Below are 11,202 nucleotides of genomic sequence, written 5' to 3'. Positions count from 1 at the left end.
TTAGAAACAAGGCTAATGGAAGAAGCGTTAGATAACTTTTGATATTGACCAGTTTCTCATAAATAAAAATTATGTTAGTTGATTATTTGTACAGTACAATTAATTATAGTTGTTAGATATTTAAATATTTTATTATTATGTAATTTTAGAAAGATATAATAAAATTAAGAAATCCTTAAGAATTTAAATAATATTCTTAAATTACTTTTAAATTCATGTTCGAACTTAACTTAAAACAAACATGCTAAATTCATATTAATTATCATACAAGTTTCAGCATATGTTTCGGATTATGAATTAGTAATATATTTGTACTCATGCAACTATTCATAAGGTTAAATACAGGTGAATATTAGATGATTTTGAGATTAATATATCTTACCTAGTTATTGTAAGAAAAAAATGATAAGAACCACAGATTTTTAAGCATCAAACCTAGAAAATTGTTACTAAATTTACAAAAAAAAAAAAACACATAACAAAAAGAAAAGTAAGCCTTAAATGTTAGTTCCTACATTAGATAATTACCTGAAATAATCACATAATTTTCGATTTTTCACCCTAATTTTTATACGTACCGATTAACTTCTGATCGATCTTAAAACCCTAACGTCTTTTATAGAATTTAGAAGATATTAACCTTAATGTTTGTTGAAGTGATCAAAATTAAATATCGGAATCAGTGCCGTAAAAAGAATTTTTTTATCTATTTTGTAGTACTAAAAATAAAATAATAAGAATAATAAATCTAGGTATCTTATAATTAGCTTACTTTTTTAAAAAAAATAAAAATTGAGATATGTTTCTCCTATTATTTTTCCGTATCATTAGGAAAAAAACAAGTATATTAACCACTTCTATTCAATTATTCAGTATCAACTAAATCTCACTTTTAACTCTCTAAGTCGATGGTAACAATAAGTAATAATTATTATTCTTCATATATGCAGATTTTATTTGAATTTTCGCGTCATTTATTTTGAATTTGGAAATTTGAATTCGGTTTTGCATAATTGATGATTATTGGGGATATATGAAAATATTCTTACGAGTTTAATATGCATTTTTATGATTAAGGAATATATTTATAGGAGAATTTGCGTTAATATTCTACGTGAAACGGGGTTATTATATTATAATAATTCATATCATCATCTTCATCATCCTTACTGTATTCCGTTTATAGAAAACTATAAACAGAATTTAGAAGGAAAACGACAACTCATACGGAAAGCGCAGCTAAAAAATCCCTCAACTCGGGAATATTATAATAATAATTTGTGAATTATTGATTTTTTTTCTTGTAGTAGAATTCATATATTATTGAAAGCAACATGATTATAATGGACGGAGAAGGGAGCGGAAACAAAAATACGGATGAAAAAGGAAAACCGCCGTTATTTCCAAGGTTACATATAAAAGATTTGGAAAAAGATGGGGCAAGGGCACCTTCTCGAAACAAGAAGGGTTACTATGATCATTTATCAGTTCCATTGCCAAAGGTTAAGGATCCAACTCCTTATATACCTGTTTATGGTTCCACTCCAAGTATATCATCTCCATTATGCCAGGTAATTTGTCAAATTACAAATTTTTGAAATGAAAAATGGTGTGGTTGTTTCATTTTTTATATGTTGGATGTGTTATAAGTGACTATTCTAAAATTATGGTTTATTTTTAACCTGACTTGGTAAAATTACAAAAAAAAAAAAAAGTTAAAAAATGCAATGGCTAAAACCTAATGGACATAAGTTTGTTACCAATATCAGAAACCCTTATCTCTATAGTTGGTTTGGGGCTATCATCAACCCTTTTATTGATGGTAAGCCTCTAACTCTTCATTTTAAACTTTTTGAATATGATTAGAATAAATATTCGAATATGATTAGAATAAAAACCCCTAATTGACTTTTAAGCTTTTTGAATATATGATTAGAATAAATATTTTATTTATATAACATTAAAATTATGTGATGATTTTTAAATGGTTGTTGGAGGGTTTCATTTTTGCAAAATAATTTATAAATAAGAGCTCTTTGCTTCGCTCCTAAAGTAAAATATTCACCGTTGGGTATGATGAGGGCATATGTTGCATTCACACTTTTGTTAAAAAATTAACTCAACCAAAAGTTTAAACTGATGGTTGAAGCCCCAAAATATGTTATATACTCTAACACGCCCCCTCATACAAGAGTTCTTTAGGCTAGAAATGTAGATGCACCACATGCCTTCCTCATACTTGATGCTAAATATTCCACTTGAATGAGGTGTGGTTGAGATTCAAACTCATGACCTTTTGTCAAGTTGGCTTCTGATACCATGTCAAATAATCAACTTAACCAAAAACTTAAAAGGCTCGCAAAAGGCTCAAAAGGATCTCATGCGAAGGAGTGTGTTAAAGTATAACATTTCTTTTAATGGTTCAATAAACATATAGGGATGAGTATTTGTCTCATATCCTCGATCATTGTTGCTTCATGATTTCTACACTTATGTTGTTTCATTGATTATTTCTCCATGAATTTGTTTCTAATAACTATCATTGTTTTGTAGGTTGTTTCTAATGAATCTATTTCTAATGAGAATTCAAGTAAAAGATCAATGATTCCAAATCTTAATCTACCTCCACCTCCATCACCCAATCTAACATTTGATTACCATCCTAATTTAAAATCGCCTTATGAACTAAAGGATCCTAATGAATTTAAACTTCCGCCCTATGCCAGCATTGCTCGTGCAAGTAGCTCATTAGAACCACAAACTACAACTACAACTACAAATAGACAAAAATCACCCATGCCTACTGAAATGAGCTCAAAACAAAAGAATAAATCATCATCATCATACCCAGTATATCCTGATCATAAAATGTATGATCAGGGTTCAATGAGAGATGGATGCGGCGACAATATTCATCATCATCATCATACCCAGTGTATCCCGCTCATAGAAAACTATGGTCAGGGTCTGGAGAGAGAAGAACGACGACAGTTTATACCCATAAAAGAGAGTGCGGTCAAAGAATGCGGCGACAATACTTCGGGTGATAAAAGATTAGCAAAGGTCTTTATACCAAACATGCCTTTAATAATGAGAAGTCAGTCAAGTGAGAAATATGATGGAATTATTGGTAATCTGCAGTCTAGTCTTCAACAAATGAATATTGAGTATAAGATTGAAAATTGCAAAGATACTTCAGCAAAAGCGTCTTCATCATGTGCAGTTATAACCCCCAAAGCTATTATGAAGATGATTGGCCAACAATTTTTTTTTCAAGCAAGGAAAACGATTATCAAGTAAGTTTATTTTCCTTACATTTTTTTAATTTAAATTAATTTTTTGATAAGTATATGATAATAACTCGAAATTAACACAAAATAAATACATAAAAATTGAGATTACTAATTACTTAAGAGTAGTAATTTTAGTACAGCATTTATTTAGGGAGAATCATATATACATTACTTAATAGAAGAAAGAATTTAATGAATTTTTAATATAATATTTTTCACTATTTTTTTTGGAAATATAAAATCTTTACAATATTTATTATTTGTATTTTTTATTGTTTCTAAAAAATTTAAAATATATAATTACATAAAATATTATTTGTTTCCAAATTCCATGTTAGATTTTCTAAAAAAATTAAAATAATTGATGATAAAGAGAGTTTGTTATATTTATATAGACCCTAGAGTATTAAATATCAATTGCCTTTTTTTAATACCACTAACTATAATTACCCATGTTATGCCTACAACAAAAGCAATTAGCCAAAACAATCAAAAAAGAATAAAGAAATGTAGAATAAGAAAGCACACTAAGAATTTAATATCTTTCATTATCAATGTGATAACTACGTCCGCCAGTAAAAATAATTTTACAGAAAAAAGATGATATAGTGTAATTTTCCTGCTCACCAATTCTCTCAATTTGTGGCTGTCAATCCTTAACCCTTAACCCTCATAATACAAAAAAAAAAATATGTTTGAAGAAAACTGATCAAATATCCTAATGACCGAAATTTGAAGTGGAAACGTGCAGTTGTGCATAATTTCGACTGAGATTATGTAATCTCAGCAGAAATTATCAATCTCGCTCGAAGCCGCTTTGAGTCTAATCCGAGGCTAAATTTCACCCAAAGTTATTGCATTCTACGAACTCTAATCTCAACTGAATTGGCCAACAGTCTCAAACGAGATTATCAATTTCTTCTGGGACTCAATCTCGCCCAAAGTTACTTTCTTTTCTCATATTTAATCTCGACCGATATTATAGTATGTTAGTGATAGAAACTTTTTTGACAACTCCTCTTGTTTCGTCCTATGTTCTTGACTTAGTTCAAGTCACAAAATCTCAACAACCCACTTATTTTCAAGTACTAAATACTTTAAAAACATGTTCTCTTCAACTTATTTTTTGTATTTATCACTCATTTTTATTGAAATCAAATCAAATCAGATCAGATCAAACTAAATCAAATTATATTTGAAAGTTCAGACTAGATCAGACTAAACAAGATCAACCAAACCAGACCGAACTAGACTAGTTCAAATCAGATCAAACCAGATCAACCCATTATTATTATTTATTATTATTATATAAGGAAACTTTACAAGAAGCTGGTAGGAAGTCAAACAATAAGCTTAGTACCCACACACTTTAGAATACAAAAGCTAGTATGTGAAAATGTATGCCCTAGACTTGTGCTACTTGAGTTACTCAAAGAAAACGACGTAATCCTTAATAATAGGTCAAGCACATCTTCTCCTAACTCTCCGAAAATGAAGAAAGAAAAGGGGATGAATTTGTAGTCATTTTCCTCACACTTAGCAGTGTATTTCTTCTTCTTTCTTTCAGTAGCGTTGGCTAAAGAAGCACTAGGGGCCCATGAGAAAACTCCCGTGCCAACAAAGGGTGAGCCTCCATTTACATCTGCATAAGTATCTTTACCATAAAACCAATAAAATAGTTGGAGATACGGTGGCCTTAGATCGTATTATCATTATTGTTGTTGTCGTTGTGTTTTTGGGAATTAAAGATTTTTCATTCACCAAAAAGGATTATACAATCAAAAATTGGAAATCTATCTAACTTAATTACATCAGTATGAAAATGAGGTTCATCTTTCAAAAAAAATTTTCCCACCTCACTTTTCATGTGCATTGAAGAGGAGAGACACCAATGTAGCAAAAAAGAGCCAAAACAGGAAACAAAACAGCTGCGCATCAAAATTTAGGCCTATTAACCACTAAAAGACCAAAAAAATTGCCAACCAAATAACCAATTGATTGCAATGAATAAGCAGCAGTAAGACGTAGTAGTAGACACAGAAGAACCTGTACCGAAGGCACATCAGCATAATACAGCAACTCAGTTCAAAAGACTACTGCATTATTTTAAGTATATGTATTCATTCGGGTCTTCGGATAAATTTTGGGTCAGGTGTTTCGGATCAGTTTAAAATTGAGTCTTGCGTCCACATTAATTTTTACATTATTTCAAATTCATTTTGAAGTTGGGTTGAGTCGAGTTCAGTACCAAAATCGATATATTTTTGGTCTATTTTAAACACCTCAAATTTTAAGGAATAATAAGAGGCTCTGGGATAATACTGCAGCAGATGAGAGTCTAAATGCAATGTAAGAAGTCTGAGTTTGATCACTGGTTTATTGCGCGCATAGCCTATTATTATTATTATTATTATTATTATTATTATTATTATTATTATTATTATTATTATTATTATTATTATCATTATTATTATTATTATTATTACATAAAACAATTAAAAACAAAAACTTAAAATTTAAGGCCTAAAAAATTAGATATAGTTAATGTTAAAAACTTGAAAAAGAAAATAAAAATTCTAAACGAGTTAAGTGAGTCAAAATCAGGTCGACCTTCTCTGTTGCAGGTTGAGTCAGAATTATAATTTTCGACTGAATTAACTAAATGGATTAAGTTTAGGTCAAAAGGTTTTTGACCCGAACCTAAACCCAACCCATCCAAACAAATCTATTTGACAGGCATAATTTAAGATATCATTACATTGATATATAAATAGCCTATGAGAGTGAGGAATAATTTCAACCGCAGGCCAAGAAAAAAAGCTAGTGGATTAAGGCCTTGAGAGAGAAACAAGATGCTAAAGTGGCAATGAATTCTTCAAGTTGTTTGGGGATGGGGATCGATAATGATAATGTCATCAACATACATATCAACATACATAATGACCTAGAAGGGTATGAAATATCCTTTAGAATAAAGATAATGTCACAATAGTGGATATAGAATGTGGAATTCATGCATTGATATCATGATTTTGTGATGGTGACATTGATGATATGCCCTTTGAGAGGGATAATAACCAACAAATATACATGGAGTAGATTTAGGTTGTAGCTTGTAGATGTTGTAAGGCCTAAACCATGGAATAATCAATCAAAGGAATGTAATTTGGAGTAATTTGATGAAATATTGAATAATGTCAAAAATGGAGATACATTTTTGGGACTAAGAGTGGGGAGACTATTTGTAAGATATGTCCTAGTAGAAAAGACCATTCTTTTGAATCAATAGAATATATAGTTATTTATGTTTTATTATAGTATGTCGTCTTTTATTCCTGTAGGGATTACAATTATATTTTTATAAAGGGATATAAAGGGTCGAGTATTATGATGATATGTTTTATTTTAAGCTTTTTAAAACTCAAACCGAAACCAAAATGCACTTGATCTAAAAATTAATTAGTATTTTTTATCTAATCGCATCATTGTACCTAAATTAGCTATTTGTTGTAACCGATTGGTGACCAAAATTAAATACATTAAGGGCTTAATTGGTATAAAGAGTGGAAAGAGAATGGAAAGAAAACTCTTAAATAAGGAGAAAGGAAAATAATAAGGATTATTGTTATTATTAGTTGTTTGGTATAAAGAGGGGTAAATGTATTAAAAAAACGTAACATTATGCATCATAGTTAATAAGAGGGAAGGAGGAGAAGAGAGAGACAAAGGAAGGAAGATGATACCACAACAAGTGCAATGATTTTTTCAATTTGCTCTCCTCTTTTGAGAAAGTACGTAACAAGTAGCAAATATGTTACCGCATATATCAGTGAGGTAAGAATAGAGGGTACATAAAGTAACGTAAATTTATATCCTAAAGTCAAAACAAATAGTAAGAAGAAAAAGCTGTATTTATTTATGTTTTTAGATTTAAAAACACATACTAAACGACCTAAAACTAAATTAAGACCGATTTTTAAAATTAATGTTTAGGAGTAAATTGTGATTGCATGTTAATGTTGTTGGAAATGAGGACTAGATCTTTGTATTAGATTAAATTTTTGAATTTGGTCTTGATAATTAATTTGTTGTGTTAATATGGGTTTTGAGTTGCGTACACAAAATGTTTGATGAAAGGTCTAGGATTGATGCTACTCCTTATTATTTTATATGTTGAGAGTTTGAGAATATGAAATTTTAAATGCTATTGGTCTGGTGTCAGATTTAATTGTGCATATTTAATTGGATTAGATGTAAATGTAAACATTTTAAAAATTTAGTGGACTTCTTGTGGTTGATTTTGAGGTGAAGGACTCTTAAGGCATGGAGCTTTGAGTAGATCATGGGCTTGTTGGTTGGATTACATTGTCTTTTGTATCTCGTTCAATTGGAAGAGTATCTCCTTCACGCAATTCAATTTCTTTTTCCTTCCATATCCATTCAGGTTAGATGATCAACTGTTTTGATTTGGGTATGTAAAGATGACCTTTTTTGGTTTCGTAACTATACCTAATAAAGGCTCATTAAGAAGACCTTTTTTGGTTTCGTAGTTGTACCTAATGAAGGCTCAATTTTCTCCTTTCTCATCAAGCTTTTACTGATTTTCCTTTGAGATGCACCTGAAAACTTGTGGTGCACCACTCTTGACTTTCTCTTGTACCAATCTTCATAGGGTGTCATACCCTTAACAACTATCTCTACACAAAACTTCCAATATATTTAATATCATTAACTATAACTACCCACATATACTGTAAGTATCTCACTACAACATATATTGTACCTCACTGCTGCAACAAAATATATTTTAAATTTCTAATGGTATATAAAGTATATTTATTAGCATTTATTAAACCCTTTAACAACATAATAAATCTAGTGACATTTCTCATAAATGTCGCTATAAAATATAGTGACAATTACATATGTCACTGAAGGTCAAATAAAATGTCATTAAAGGTCAAACAAATGCCATTAAATCACTTTATTGTGGAATTCAAGATAAAAAACTAAAAATTATTACACTAAAAATATAAGTTAATTATATTTTTTTTCAATGTCACTAAAAGTAAAATTTGTTGTAGTGTCTAATGAAGATGCATTTTTCTCCAACTCCTCAAGTTTTTCTAGATTTTCCTTCTTCTCTTTAGCCAAGCTTCATAGGGTGTCATACCCTTAACTACCATCCCAACACATAACTACTTGTATATTTGACATCATTAACTATAATTACCCACATATTTTTCATTTACATGTGTTGCATATTTTCAGTAGTTTCATTATTGCACAAATTCATTTTAATGTTTATTTGTTATGATATTTTTTACAGCCAACAACAAATTTTTACCATACAATTGTCCGAGTTGCATAGAATTGTAACGGTAAATTCCTCTTCATTTAAAATATAATAATTTGTTATGATATTCTTTAATAATTTTTTGGAATTTTAAAATATAATATCACACTGAATCATTTTACATTGTATTATCAGGTGCAAAAAGAGTTTATCGATTCAAGTTATGCACAACAGCCAAATCATCCAAAATTAGATACTTCCCTATTATCTAAATCTTTTCCAGAAGCGTCAATTTTTAATAACTCATCAAAAAATGAAACCTCAACAATCCAAATTATGAGTTCAAATCCACATACAAATTCAGTCGGACCAACCGATTTGATAGTTCTACCCACAAATAGCAATTCAAACAACATTGCTAGCAACTTTGAAAATAGTAATATAGGTAGTAATACCATAATTAGTAATTTTCCCATTTTATATGTTCCTACACAAGGAAACCTATTGTTGTGTCCGAAGATCTCACCTACGGAAGGACTTATTTATAAGTTTTGCACATCATTACCAAATGGGGATTACACGTACATACAACCATATTCATTTATTGAGAACATGAAAAGTGGATCTGAAGTCAACCCTAGTCCAAGTTCATGTGTTATAAGAGATGAGAAAAATTCGGATGAAGTTAAAGACACTGAAATGGTCAATAGTACACCTACAAGTTCTACGGAAAATAGTGTACCTAAAAATGTTCCTACGTCCCCCAAATCATTAGAATTAGGGCAACCAGTACAGATTTGTAACAATGAGTCGAAGACCAAAGTGATTAAGGCAGTACCCCTCAGTTCGGAGTTAACAACTGAGTCGATCACCCGTGTGGTTGAATTGATGGAAAAATACAAAAATGATCGTAAAAAATAGATATACGGTGTGGATGTTTTAGTAGTGCTTCTAAATTAGTGGGTTTTAATTCGGGAGAATGCTATAAACATCATAAAAAATATATCTCATTCATAAAAGTTGTTATGATCGAGATTTTTGATATGATTGGATGTGCAAAACCATATCCTTTAACAACAGTTCATCTGGTATGAGATTCGTTTTTGATAAGTACGTATTTTTCTACACCTACCCATGATGGTGTTTGAAGGCGACGGTTTAAGCTGACATTTGAGGGTTTTATTGATATTGAACGCCGTGGAATATTCTTACAGTAAAAAGTACGTGAAACAATCATTTTTGTTACTTTTTATATTCAGGTGTTCCATAGAGTTAAGATAAGATGGTGATTGAAGTAAATGTCCCCCCACATCGGAGATCATTTACTTTCGACAGGTTAACGAGTATAAGGGCCTATATACAAATGATATTGGTATACATGATACAACCAGCGGCATAGGCTTTTAATTAAGTTGGTTTCTTGAAATATTATATTCAATCAACGATAACCTCTGACTGATAAGTTGATACAGCCATTTGGTTTTTTATTGAGTTGATTTCTTGTCAACAATAACCTCTAACTGGTACGATAAATGCTAATCGTTCATCGGTGGCAACATGATGATGGCTTCTTTCTTAGTCTAAGTTTAATAATTATTTTGAATTTTTTATTTCACAAATTCTTAAATGAGACGGTCTTATAGTGAGACCATCTTTATTTAAGTGTGTCATAGTGATTACTTACGAATTTAAATTTCTTAATTACAGAAATATATAGTTAATTATATATGCTTATTTCATAGTGGAACGATTTAATTTATACAAGAAGAGCTATTTTTTATTTTATTTTCTTTGATATTATTCATAATACCTTGGTTCTTAACAATTTTCATGCCCAGAGGAATATTTATCAGGATTTCATGTGTAAATAGGACAAATTAACATATAAACCAAAGTTATTGAAGAAAATTAACCTCGTGGCAATGATAGAAAAATTTATTCAGATTCGACCTTCAGTGTTGAAATCAAAGATAATAATTACAGAACAATGTTTTCTGGTATTGAGTCATTAATCACTTGTGTTTGCACTATTCGGACTTGTTTCAGCCACCAAGTTATAATGACGATTCCAGTTATAATTATTCTTGTTAGAAAGTCCTTTAAACTTCGTCCGTTAGGAATATCAATTACCTTCAATTTATTAGTATAATTGGGGGCTGTAATTAGAGCCTAATTAAGCAATCTGTGTATATAAATATTGTTGTAATTATCTCATGGAATATACAAGAATTACTCTGTTATTTTTAACTTGGTATCAGAGCCAGGTTCCGTTCTCCGGCGACCGGCAACCTATAAAACTCATCATCTACCATGAAACCCGATAACAAAGCTGTTATTCAAAACCCGGTAACCATGGAAGATTTAATGCAACTGTTTACACAGTTAAACACCAAAAAATTCACCACAGAAACTCAGAATTTCCAACCAATTCAAATTCCAGAAAAATTGAATCACAAAAATTTCACAAAATGGGCAAAGTTAATGCAACTGGAACTCGGCGACAGGAGAAGGCTCAACCACATCACAGCCTCCCCGCCAAGCCAAGAGGATCCAAATTACATAAAATGGTCACAACGGGATTCATTAGTAATCTCGTGGATAATTGGAAACATA

At 30.4% G+C, this 11,202-nt stretch overlaps 1 protein-coding gene across 1 annotated transcript; it reads left to right on the top strand.

The window, feature by feature from the left end:
* The first annotated feature begins 1,343 nt into the window (after positions 1 to 1,343).
* LOC130805761 (uncharacterized) lies at positions 1,344 to 9,510 on the top strand. Its single transcript, XM_057670547.1, has 5 exons — positions 1,344 to 1,571; positions 2,554 to 2,881; positions 2,951 to 3,296; positions 8,623 to 8,674; positions 8,785 to 9,510. The coding sequence occupies exons 1-5, from the start codon at positions 1,344 to 1,346 to the stop codon at positions 9,508 to 9,510; spliced, it is 1,680 nt and encodes a 559-aa protein (XP_057526530.1).
* Positions 9,511 to 11,202: the final 1,692 nt, after the last annotated feature.

The sequence above is a fragment of the Amaranthus tricolor genome, chromosome 2 (genome assembly GCF_026212465.1).
Source record: "Amaranthus tricolor cultivar Red isolate AtriRed21 chromosome 2, ASM2621246v1, whole genome shotgun sequence".
In the NCBI taxonomy this organism is placed as follows: domain Eukaryota; kingdom Viridiplantae; phylum Streptophyta; class Magnoliopsida; order Caryophyllales; family Amaranthaceae; genus Amaranthus; species Amaranthus tricolor.
The sequence above is the reverse complement of the archived record's forward strand: the minus strand, read 5'-3'. Positions and strand labels throughout refer to the sequence as shown.

Excerpts from the sequence above, each read along its gene's own strand:
- LOC130805761 (XM_057670547.1), top strand. The coding sequence starts at position 1,344 with ATGGACGGAGAAGGGAGCGGAAACAAAAATACGGATGAAAAAGGAAAA. Across the intron at positions 3,297-8,622 it reads GCAAGGAAAACGATTATCAA|CCAACAACAAATTTTTACCA; the intron begins GTAAGTTTATTT and ends TATTTTTTACAG. Across the intron at positions 8,675-8,784 it reads AGTTGCATAGAATTGTAACG|GTGCAAAAAGAGTTTATCGA; the intron begins GTAAATTCCTCT and ends TTGTATTATCAG.